Source organism: Cariama cristata, unplaced genomic scaffold (genome assembly GCF_000690535.1).
Source record: "Cariama cristata isolate BGI_N322 unplaced genomic scaffold, ASM69053v1 scaffold5663, whole genome shotgun sequence".
In the NCBI taxonomy this organism is placed as follows: Eukaryota; Metazoa; Chordata; class Aves; order Cariamiformes; family Cariamidae; genus Cariama; species Cariama cristata.
The window spans coordinates 1-12,248 of NW_009607679.1; the positions used below are offsets into that span (position 1 = coordinate 1).

Here is a 12,248-nt window from a genome sequence, read left to right on the forward strand (position 1 = left end):
GATGTGTGCCCCGCCTCCAAACGCCTCAGGGGCGGTTTGGCTCTGAAGTGTGTCCCGGGTGGTTTCGGGCCTCCTGGGCCTTCGGTTCCCTCCCCCGAGGCCCTGCCCTCTCCTCTGTGCCCGGGGAGCGCAGGCCGGGCCCGGGCTCCGGTCACGCGTTGGTGGGTTTGGATAACAAATCTCCTGGGTGCCTGTGTGGATAAATGCTGATGTTGTTTCTAGAGGTGTTTAAATTAGGGTGCGAGGGAAGGCGGAGAGCCTCGTGGTGTGTGTATGTGTCCTGGCTTTTGGCTTGTTCCATCTTAAGTGCCGTTTTGGTTCCTGTATAGGACATCTTTTCAGTTTCTCTCTGCATACAGGTGTGTATTGCTTTGGAAATCTGATTGTCTGCCTTCTGTCTAATGGAGTAGCGAAATGGGGAAGCCAGAAACCTCTGTGGTCTGCTTAAGCAGTATGAGGGGAGTACCTGCATTAAATGCTCCTCCACTATGTTGTTTTGGTTGGTTTGTTTGCGTACTTATTTTTAATATAACTTCTACCTTGTTTTGGTAAGGCAGGATGCAGAGTACTTGCCTGTGTAGGAAGTCACCACTGGATATGCTCAACAGCAAGTACACAGCACAGTTAGTGCCTTGAGAATCTTTTGGGTGAAGTAGCTTGTGTCTCTCTACAAAGTGCTCCCTTGTTGTTTGTGAGTCCCACTAGCTGTCATTAGTTATGTTGCGGTTTTCTGAAGAGTGGCTTTGCTCCTTAACACAATGGTTTGCTGATGCTGACAAAGGAAGGAGCTTCTCTTGCCCTGTAAGACTCCAGGCCCGGTGTCCTGCCTCCTCCTCTGCTCTACAAATGCAGTTGAGCAGTGTTGAGCGTTAGACAAGGTCATTCAGCCTCAAGAACAGTATGCTGAGGCTAACAGCGTGGGGAGTTAGCGCTCAGGAAGGTAGTAGGTGTTTGGTGACGGATCACTGCTGCTCTCTGAGCATGGGCACTGGTTCCCCTAGGTCACAATGCTTGGAGTGGGGGAAGGAGTGACAGTTTGCATGTGTCACAGGGCCACTGGCAAAACTACGAAATGATGCTTGTTCTGTTCATGGTTAGCTTTTTCCTATCTTTTTATGTTTCTCTGTGGTTTATGTTGTTACTTGCTGCATGCAAAATATCTTCTCCCTGTTCTGTACCTTTGAGTTTTTCGTATGTCTTACCTAGATGCTAATTGTGACGGATATTGTAAACATCAGCTTGGTTTGGTTTCTGTGTCTACTGGTTCATATCACTTCCAGTGTTCTATGTGGTGGGGTTACTGGTGCACTCCAAAGCTCAACAGTCAGCCCAAGCTTATATCCCAGCAGTGATAGGGATGTGTTAGGAAAAATGACAATTAAGAGACAGTATGAGACATCTTCTCTATCAATGATAAGGAATTATGCAAGAGAAGTTTAAAGGTGGTAAAGGAAGGAAATAAGATGAGGGGAACCCCCCTGACAAAAATAGGAAGAAATTTGTTTGAAGGTGGGGGACTGTTGGGAATTGTCTGAACCTGAAGTGAAAGGAGACGATGATGATGCCCCTTTAGGTAAGGACAGCTGTCGCGCCTCTACTCCATGTGGGAACATTTTTATGCTGGAGCAAGTCAGCCTATGAGAGCAGGTTAATCTTTTCAGGAGTGGTTTTGCGGACATACCCTTCTACTTAAGTAACAAGATTGAAAATGTGTCCAGTAAGAAATTTTTACTTTGCACGTATGTTGAGAGTAAGATTTGTTTTGTACTATTTGGCGGCACAGCTGACTGCAAGGTCACATACCCAAACTAGTAGCCCTTCTCTGTTGTGAAAAAAGGATAGTGAAGCGATTAGAAAATAATAAAAGTTCTGAATGCTGTGTTTAGAGCTCAGCAATGAATACATGAGGGTAAATGTCATGCTCTGGTCCTCCCTCTTCCCACCTCGTGAGCAAGAATTGTGTTCCTCGATTCATCCTCAGAGAAGGGAAGTTGCCAAACAAAACACGCCTGTCAAATAAGCAAGTAATCACTCCTTCTAGGTAGACTTACACTTGTGTAGCGTTAACACTTGATTTCCTGGAACCCAGAAAACACTTCTTATTCTATTTCATGAAGCAGAAAGAGCTTTTAATGCATGGAAACATCTGGGATTTGCACCCGTTGGAAGTCTTTATTGCTTTTAATTTGCCATTAGTTTGTACTTTTAGGTGAGTGCCCTTAAGATGGAAGCTTGATATTTTTTGTGCTGATCATAAATCAGGGAAGAACTTATTTAGCTGACAGCTGAAGAACTGTTGTATGTTAAACAGTTAACGTGCTCAGGCCCTTTGACACAGTTCTCCCAGCAGATGTTCATGCGCTATGGCCAATATAATGGATTCCTCTGAAGAAGGTTTTTTGCTATTCAAACCAGGCAGACATAAACCTCTGAAACACTATCATCACATGTTTTTCTTTCCCTCTAGTTCTCGCGTGCTGCAGAATACTGATATGCTAGCCTGAGGAGATCTGCCTCTATAGCACTGTTAATGATTGGCATTGTGTATCTGACAAGTATGTGGGCTTGCCCTCCTTACCCATGCCTACTTCTAGCCTAATATCTCAATGTTCTTTCAGACAAACCTGGAATTTACAACAAGATTTAATTTTTTTTTTTAAAATCTATTGATACTTCCTGACATTGAGGTCAGTTTCTTTCTCAAGAAGAACTGTTGAAGTGAGATCATCTCCCAGTTTTCTTAAGGTGATACTTCTTTGACATACAAATGATGCTTATTTGTTTTCACTACTTTTCAGCTGTAGCTACATCTAATCCTTAGTCTGTTCATTTATCCACTTAGATACATGACCTTTATTGGTATATTAATGCTTGTGGAGAAGTATATATCTCTAAAATTATCAGAAGTTTTAAAATTTGTGTGTATTAGTAAAAAACAGAAATCATATTACCTGAGGGACTCTGAGAGTAATCTTGAGAGACACCAGTATTTCCTTAACTACGCAAATTCTTCTTAAAGTGCAGTAGTTGATCTCTTTGTGTTTACAGTTATTTGATAAAAAATATTCTAGGAACTGCCATATAATACCTTTATTAGTAGGGGAAATTCTAGAGTCTGCAAGGAGGGACAGACTTTAATCCACTGTTCCATGTACTGTTTTAATTGCTTTCTATGTAAAATTTGACACTTTTTGGGAAGTACAGGATACAGAATCTGAAACTATTTGCCTTGGGTTTCTTGATGGTATTCTACTTGGTGACATGAACTGTACATGCAACAAATACATTGTATTTGAAATGAGAATAAGCAGCATTATACAGTGACTAGATTCTTACTAGTTGTCCATCCTGATCTCAAGCTACCCATCTCTCATGGAATCAATCATTATATGAAATAATTAATTGAATAAGTTCCTTTTCTCATAACAGCTCTTTATCTTCCTAACAGCTTTTGAGAAGATTGTTTGTATACTGATATTCTGAACTTTGTTTAATTCAGGACACCCTGGTTTATTGCAGGTAACTGCAGATGAGGGGATCCTGCATGCCTCTGGAAGTGGTATACCTCCAGTAACAAAGGATTACTGCATAATGTACAATTCTAGTTGGATATCTCTTCCAAACAGCCTGGACAATGCTGTAAGTAGTTTATAATCATACTCCTTAAGAAAACTAGAATGAAATATGAATTTGGGTCAGCTATAGCTGGTCTTCAAAATTTTGAGTTAAATAGCTGCTACATTGAATATTTACCTTTTTGGGTTGTGTCCGTGTCCCACCTGTGCACCCCTCCCCGCCCCCCTCGCAATATCTGTAGTGAACACTTCTGTATTTTAAAAAGTCAGCTTCTAAAGTTGACAAAGATGATACTCTCTCTCTGTGCTTAGAACCAGTTTTAAATACGTTTACATATTAGCTGATATTGTTGTGTTTTTTGGTTTGTTTGTTTTTTTCTTCAGATGTTATCAGCATGTCTGAGTTTTAGATTTGGGAGTAAAACTTCAGTTTATTTGTTCACAAAAATGTTGTAGACTTGCAAAACAGATTTCTTGTATTGGTTCATCAGTTTGATCTTCTGTTTAACTGTCTTGAAAACATGTTGAATAGGAGATTATCTAGTGTGTCATCGTGCTGTATTTTCTGAGTGTGTTTATTTCAGCCAAACGAGAGTGTGAGGCAGAAACAAGTATTCTTTAGGCGCTCTTTATGAAAACGGGACATACTTTGTGTTTGGAAGTGATCAAGGCACTTTTCTTTCCCATTCCTACTGTCATTCATTAGCAGAATGACAGAGTAAACAGAGTAAAAATCATTTGTCTGCCCCAAACGTCTTTGCTGTGCTACTTTGGCCACTGGGATGTCTTGACTAACTAAAGAAAACTGATAATAATTTAAAAATAATTGTCAATATGAAACTGAACTTTGAAATAAGGATGGAAACATCTTTTTTTTTTTTCCCTAAATTCTTTTGTAATAAGTAATATGTTATCAGGCTCGCCAACTGTTTTTCAACAAGTATTATACTTCAGAGCTCTGGTTATGTTGTATTTGTCAGTGCTCTTTTGGCTTGTGAAGCCTGGAAATGTCACAGAGTGTATCTGGATTCCCAAGAACTACAAGCAGTGATTTTTTTATTTTTTTTTCTTATATAACTGGTTTCTTATGTTAAAATTACAGCAACAACTGCTGTGAAATTGTGTTTAGAAACAGCCAGATATTTCAGCTATATGCTGCTCTAAATTTCCCTCAGTACTGCAGGCTGCAGAAACCGCTGCTCTGATTTTTATATTCCTGAATTAATGATTCCTTTCTGTTACACCTCTTTCTGGCAAACCTCAAATTAGGGAGCATGGTAATGTAGTCTTCTAGATTTGTTTGGAGTATCACGTTTCCTACTTTAATCATGTTCCTTTTCTTCCTGTTCTCTGCAGACTTTCAGGACTCTGGAAAACCTGACTTCTACGGTACTCTGCAGTTCTTCTGAAGTTCCTTCTGGCTTAGTGAAGGACAAAGCAGTTGTAGTGATGAGAGGAAACTGCACTTTTTTGGAGAAAGCAAGAATTGCACAAAGTTTGGGTGCTAAAATGCTGTTGATTGCCAGTAAACCTAGGCTGGTAAGTTACAACATACAGTTTTCTTCTGTAGCGAGATAGCGTCTTATCTATTTGTTCCGACACAGTGTTGTGCAGAGTTAGCCGAAAGAAACCCCAAAAGCAGATGACCCTGGCAATAGTGGGATTCCAGCATGAGTCATTGACCTTCCCCACAGAGCGCTGTGCTGGCGTGACTGCTGTTCCTGAGACCAAAGGGGTCATTCTGAGTTAGCTCTGTGCATCTAAAAGTATCTACAGCTGAATTGTATTTTTAATCTGTTCCTTGTATCTTTATTCATGTTTCTGAATGCAAATGCTTGTCGTTATCATTCCCTAATTTTAGTGTACTCTGAACTCCCTGTAATCTTAGGTGATACTGGTTTAGACCCATGTGACAAAAATAAGCTAGGAAAATATAATCCAAAATTGGAAATGAAAATTGGGAAAAAAAGAGTTTTGATATCTTTACAGATACTTCTGTTGCTTTTTTGTTCTCTATTACAGCTGCAACATGTATGTACAGAACTTGCAATTTATGAATTTGTGATTATCGTGAAAAATTAATCTTATTTTAAAAGTGTAGAGAATAAAAATAGTTTTGATTATCCCTTGTGATACTATAAAAGCACAAGAACTTTATGAATCTAGCTGTGTTGGTAGTATCACCTGTTTTGATTTAAGTACATCTGTCTTCATTAACCTTTTGCAAAAGGTGATAAATGAGCTTCCCCCCCATTACAAATACACCAAAATTTAAAGGATAATCTACTTTTAGGGATCCAACCAGCTTTGCAAATAGATTCAACATACTTATCACTGACACTTTCTCTTTTTAGTCTTCTCTTTCAGATAACAAGACTGATTTTGAAGATGTGACTCTTCCAGTTGCTCTTATAAGATATAATGACATAGTAGATATGCAGCTGGTAAGTAATATAACTTCAGCATCTTATGGTTTGTATAAACTTAGGGTTTTGAACAAATAAATAATTTCAGGTCAGATATGGATGTCTACGTGATTTGAATGTGCATAGATACTGCTTTCAGTTTCACAGAAGGGGATGGATATTAAGTTGTAGAAGTGCTAGTCTTCCTAATTCAGATTAATCTGAGAGAATGATTAATAAGAACACTAAGAAACATAATACTGAACTGGAGGGAGGGTAATCTTAGAAGTCTTCCTCCTAGACAAGATAAACAGCCTTCCAGTAGGCTTGTATACAATTGCAGATGCCTGCCATGTCAAGAGCTATAGCTAGAACAGTTGAGCTTGTATCTACTGGCATGGTATCTTTCAGGTTGGATCTTGAGGGAGGTGTGAGAGTTTTTTTTTGTCTCTGCCAGATGATGAGCGCTCTCTTTATATAGCATGACAGCATTTGTTCCGGAGCAGTTAGGCAGTATAGTTTGAGTTTCTGCTGATGGGCTCATGGTGAGATGCCAAGCGTGTGTCATTAAAATGTGGTAGTTGTGGCATCTCCTACACTTTGTCACAGAATTCTTTTTGTTTTGGGGGTATTTGGAGCTTGTTTTCCCTGACATGCAATATTAGGATACAGAATATTGCAGAGTGTTTTCAAGAAAACAGTGTCTTGTCTTTGTGGCTTTTTCTGTTGTTGTTTTGTTGTTTTGATTTTGATTTAGTGTTAAATAGCTTTGCTAGGCAGGAGTTCCACTGCACGTGTTTTTGGCAGAGGCTAGCACTAACCCGTGTAGTCTTAGCTTCTTGGATTGAATTTGCAAGCTCGCTTCACCATTTCTGCTCTTAATCTTCAGAGCTGCCGTGGGAGGTTGTCTAGGTAAGTATGCAAACTGAAACCATGCCTAGATGTATAGGACTTTGGTTGTTTACTGTCTGTTCCCATTAAAGATTTGGTTCTTGCTGAGCATTGACATGACTGAAGGTTTGTGATGACTGTCCTCAGTCTGCCATAGTCTTGATGAATACTGTGTTTTGGTTTGGGTTGTCCTCTGTCTTCAAATTTGTTCCTTCGAGTAAGACAAGTGTTGTTTGCTTAGTTGAGTGGTTTTAAGATATGCCCTACTAACATGAAAGGGAACTAGGGCAAGGTTAGATCCCTGATTTGTTGTGAATCTTCTCTGTACCACTTTATTGCATAGTGCTGCTTGGGCTGGTGTCATGTAGAATCACTTCTGTATAGCTATAGTAATTCACCAGAGTAACTTTGCTCATAGATCAGTGCGCCAGGTAATGTCTCATACTGCTGTTAAATCAAAAGAATTTGGTTTTGTCTTATAATGAGACTGCCTTCATAGAAGTGGTGAGGAATACAGCCTAGACTACAAGTGATCCTTTCCTAGTTCTGATGTAGCTTTTGCCAAAGCCTTCTGTCATGTCACTGGCAGCTGTTGTTTTGAATGATACACGCTGCTTAGGAGCTGGCAGCCATTGTACTCTTCCTACTACAGTTGTATTTCCGTTGTAACTCTTGAAGGCTTCCTACTTTCTTCTTTTATTTGGAAGAAAGAGACAGCACCAGTCTGAGGGTAGCTAGTTTGTATAAGCTTTCTTTCTACTCTTGCTTAGAAGACTTCATCTCTGTTAGCTTTCACCATTCAAGTCACTGCTTAGAAGACATCTCTGTTAGCTTTCACCATTCAAGTCAGGTATATTATGAGTCTTGATAGCACTAGCAGAGTGTTACCAACCTTCTAGTAAGTGGACAGCTCTCTTGCAGAGTTGTTTTCTGATGCAATGTATTTGACTCTAGTGCTCCCTGTGGTGGAAGTTGAGACTTCGCAAGTTTTTAGTGCAGAGCGGAACAATAGGAAATAAAAAAGGAAACAATCACTCTAGATTCTAATGTGAATTATACTTTATGAGATTTATGAAACTTAAAGGAAAAACTGCAATGAGACATGTTGGAATTGAATACTCAAAACGTATAAGCCTTTAGGTTTCGTGAGGTTTTTTTGGCACTTTTTTTTGGTTTTGTTTGGGGTTTTGTTTTGTTTTTTTTTACATATAGGATGCTGTAATTTGAATAAGATTGGGTTTTTTTGCCTTTATCTAATGTTATGTTCCACTTAGTACAACTGCAGTGTTTCACTAGAATTTAATTTTCTTCCTTGTTTTCTGAACTTCTGTAACTTCAGACAAAGGAATGAATCTGACTTCTTTAGTCTGCAGTGAGGTTAATATCTGTAATTAGATAATTCGGATGCTGAAATGAGTCTGCTTTCTTCACATATGGCCAGTGTATACCACAACACTACTCAGCTTCCCCTTCAGTCTTTCTGCTGCCAGTTTGATCTTCCTGTAGCCAAACCTGCCTGGCATGTTCATCTCCTCTCCTGCTTTTATCTCACACGCAGGCTGTTAACAAATCTGTTTTTCTGCTGCATCTCTGAAGTCTGTTTTCACTGCACGATTGCTTTAGATGCCTTTGACTACGACAGCAAACCTTTCTTTCCTACCACCTTCCATTCTCTGTCAACTTACCATCCTTTCTTTGTTTCTTAAATTTCACCTTTCAGTCAAATGGAAGCATCTTGGTTTTGCTTTCAAGATTTTTGTAAAATTTGGTATCAGTTATGTCTCCGCATTCCCTCCCATCTTCTTCAGTGTCCTTCAGCTGATTGTTTTTTTTACTTTGGTCTTAAATTTTTTAAGTAGCATGAAATTGCTTTCTTTTCTTTTGGATCCATCTCAAATTGTGTTCGTGTAAAGCTGTTAGTAAATAAGTTTCTGCCACCTTGAGTCTTCACTGTGTCCTGTCTGAAGCATCATGCCTGTATCTGAACTGTGAGTTTTGTGGTTCCAAGAGCTAGAAGTAGACCTCTGCTGATACCTCACTGAACTTGTGAGTTTGTATTTCAAGTTGATTGACACAGATACGCTTTCCTGCAGAGCAGATGTCTTTGATAGTACTTGGTATTTTGGGGGATGAAAAGCGTTTGGGCTAGAGGCACAACTTTTCAGAAGTGTTGAAAGAATGAAAAGAGGTACCATTCTGTCTTGTGGGATCCCTGTGTTTCCACAGCAGTAGTAATAGGGTTATTTTCAAACCTGACCATCCTGAAAGGTAGCATGGAAAGCATTGCTTCTTTATTTGCCTTGGTCGTTGTATATGGGATATCTTGTGTAGTAAGTTAAAAACTTGCTCTCAGCATTGTGTAGGTTAAGAGCAGGAATTCATGATGTGCATCTTGTTGGAAAATAAACAATAAAATTTCTTTGTTGTCCTTATGAACCAACTTGTATGTTATTTTTCAGACACTTGGAAATGAAGTTAACGTGACTCTGTATTCACCACCTTTGCCAGAGTTTGATTACAGTATGGTTGTCATCTTCCTGATAGCTGTGTTTACAGTGGCGCTAGGAGGCTACTGGAGTGGAGTAGCAGAACTGTAAGTTTGTTAAATGGAACTGCTTAAATTATGTAGACTACGAATTTTGTGAAAACTGTCACTATGATCAGTGAGAAATTATGTTATTTTAGGTTGGTAGTTGAGGAATAATGAGGGATATCCCTGAGGGATAATGCAGATCTTGGGAGGAAGAATAAATTAACATTTTGACAAGTTACCAAATACCCTATAACTAGCATTAAAATACCCACTATCATGGATACTGGAGTATTATGGTGACACCTTTAAAATCCAGTGATCCAAGAGGTACATATGTAGTTATATGTAGTGTCTGTGTTGGCAGGGATCCGTACAACTGCTTCATCCCAGCTGGCTGTGCAGCACCTTCTGGGATGTGTCTGCACTGCACTCCGGTCACTAGGAACACTGGGGAATGTGGTTTGGTTGTCTGGGTGGCTCCAGATGGTTAAAGTCCAACCAGGTTTATCTGCTTCAGCTTTGCGTGTTATCTGGTGGAGCAACAGAGCCAGGGGCAATAGCAGCTTTAGGACTAGGCATGGGCAAGGAGGCAGGGAAGGGGAGGAATTGGAAGTGCAGAATGTGGCAAACGCAGGGAAACAAGGGGTAGTAGGGGTTTCTGCACTGTGCTTGAGGGGTGTGCGGCTTTGTTTAGTGAATTGAAGCACACTCAATGCACAGAACTGTTTTTAGTCTGGGGTTAAACTGGATATAGCTGGCCTTTGAGAGCATGGTATTATCCTGCAGTATTTCTTGGATGTCTGCGTATGCTGAATGGACCAGTGTGTGTTGCTACCTAGGGCTTCCCCTTCTCAGTGGTTTTCTAGCACATTGCTCCCCAGAACTACAGGGAGTGGATTGTATGTGACAACAACAGCTTCCTCTTTCCCACTAGTTATGCAAATCTAGTGATTTTAAAGACATTAAAGTAGGGGAGGATGTGTGTGTTTCTTTTTTTAAAGTTTGGATCTGATTATGCTTCTTTTTTTACCCTGCAGTGCTATAGGGAGTGGCTGCACTGAATGCTAAAATAACAGAATGTGATGCTGTCTCCCATATTGAAAAATACCTAGATATAATTATATGAAACTTGTTAAAGTGCCCTTTCATAATAGGGTGAGCTTTTTTTAAAAGCTGTTTATTCAAAGCATGTCCTCTGAGAAGGTGATTCATCTAACCAAGTGCCTTGCTCCTGTGGATTTTTCTCTTTTGAAGGTAGCTGTTTCACTGCTGAATTCAGCATTTTGTAGGTAGGCCCTGGGATTTTTCAGGAACATGCTATCTGATGGGCAAGTTGTGTTAGCGTCTGTACTAAGGAGTAGAAGGGCTATCTGTTCAAAGAACAAACACAACAATTTAAGTCTCCTTATTTTGCATGGTGAGGTATAAATATGGAGTATGTATGCACAGAAATCTTACTCCTAGTGAAAATCCCCAGTTACACCACCTCTCTTTCACTTACCCTTACACCTCATAATTACAGAGTAAAAGAACTAGTACTTAGCTAGCTTTGTTCAGCTAACATGAATGGGTTTTGCAGACACTTGATGTCTCTAGTTGAGGTTTTAAAACAGTGTATGATGCCCATTATTTTGATTTATCATGGACATATTTACCAGGTTGACTACTTTTAGCCCAAGAAATTTTGTAATCAGAGGTGATGCACTAATAGAGTTGAGTGCCCGCATCCTGAAAAGGAGTTTAAGAGTTTTGATATAGGACTTCTTTTCTTCACGTGGATCAAGGTTTTGGTTGGGGATACTCCTTAAAGTTGGCAATCACCACACAATTGGAAAGGAGGGCAGTTAAGAATCTTGTCCTTGTGATCTATACTAGGTTAGAAGTGCGTATCTCCATTAAAAAAATGGAGACAAACTTAAACAATAAGCATACCACTGTTATGTATTTTGAAGTCTAATAATGGTGTGAAGGATTAGACTGAAATGTTGTCAGTCTAAATGCTTTAACCAACAATTCTGGTCATAGTAAAACATTTTCATAATCTGTCATCTGAGGTAAATGTGTTTGTCATTTTCTTAAAACAGTGAGAATTTGAAAGCAATAGCAAGTCCTGGGGAGAGAGAAACAAGACGGAAGAAGGAAGAAAATGTTACTTTCACCCCTGTAACGGTTATCTTATTTGTTGTCATCTGTTGTGTCATGCTGGTCTTACTTTATTTCTTCTACAAATGGTTAGGTAAGAAACAATGGATAATCTCATTTGACATATTTTTTTGCATGATCTTATTAGGTGTCTAATTCTGCTAGATTTCTAAACTAAAATGAATTTATTTTTTTTAAATGTTCTTGCCATGTATGAGTTGAGGGTTGAAAAGATGTAGTTACTACTTAAAAAAAGAGAGAAACTTTCTTCTACTCTTACAAAGGCTGCCTTGACAGTGCTTGTTCTGAATGAAGTAATGTGGAGGAGAGGTGACTAGTGACTAATAAAAAAAGTATGTATGTTGACGTTCTTGGGAGGATGGTAATGATAACTTAGTAGTGTTCAGAGTGAAAGCTTTTGTTTGGTATTGCTACATTGATGTTGAGTTTGTGGTTGCAGTGCCCTGATTAAAGTACCAGGCAAAATGGCATTGCCATAATGGAATAAACTCAAGAATACTAGCAATAAGCTAAGTTCGTGAATTATGCGATTCCACTAAAATATAGTTTCCAAACTGTTGGCTGATTTTTTTTTTTTGTCCTGCCCTCAAGTCATGCAACCCGAAAAATGTACACTGTTGTAAATTACGCTTCTTAGTGCAAGCAGTCTAACTTTCATTCTGAAAGCTTCCTAAATTCACT

At 39.3% G+C, this 12,248-nt stretch overlaps 1 protein-coding gene across 1 annotated transcript in view; it reads left to right on the forward strand.

Moving 5' to 3' along the window:
• Positions 1-3,519: 3,519 nt before the first annotated feature.
• Positions 3,520-12,248, forward strand: part of SPPL2A (signal peptide peptidase like 2A) — a gene marked incomplete at both ends in the record, with an annotated part of 13,021 nt that continues 4,292 nt past the window's right edge. Inside the window, 5 exons of the mRNA XM_009696810.1 lie at positions 3,520-3,639; positions 4,932-5,114; positions 5,930-6,019; positions 9,331-9,464; positions 11,489-11,640. Of these exons, the coding sequence (XP_009695112.1) occupies positions 3,520-3,639; positions 4,932-5,114; positions 5,930-6,019; positions 9,331-9,464; positions 11,489-11,640 (679 nt within the window). The remainder of the gene's footprint in view (positions 3,640-4,931; positions 5,115-5,929; positions 6,020-9,330; positions 9,465-11,488; positions 11,641-12,248) is intronic.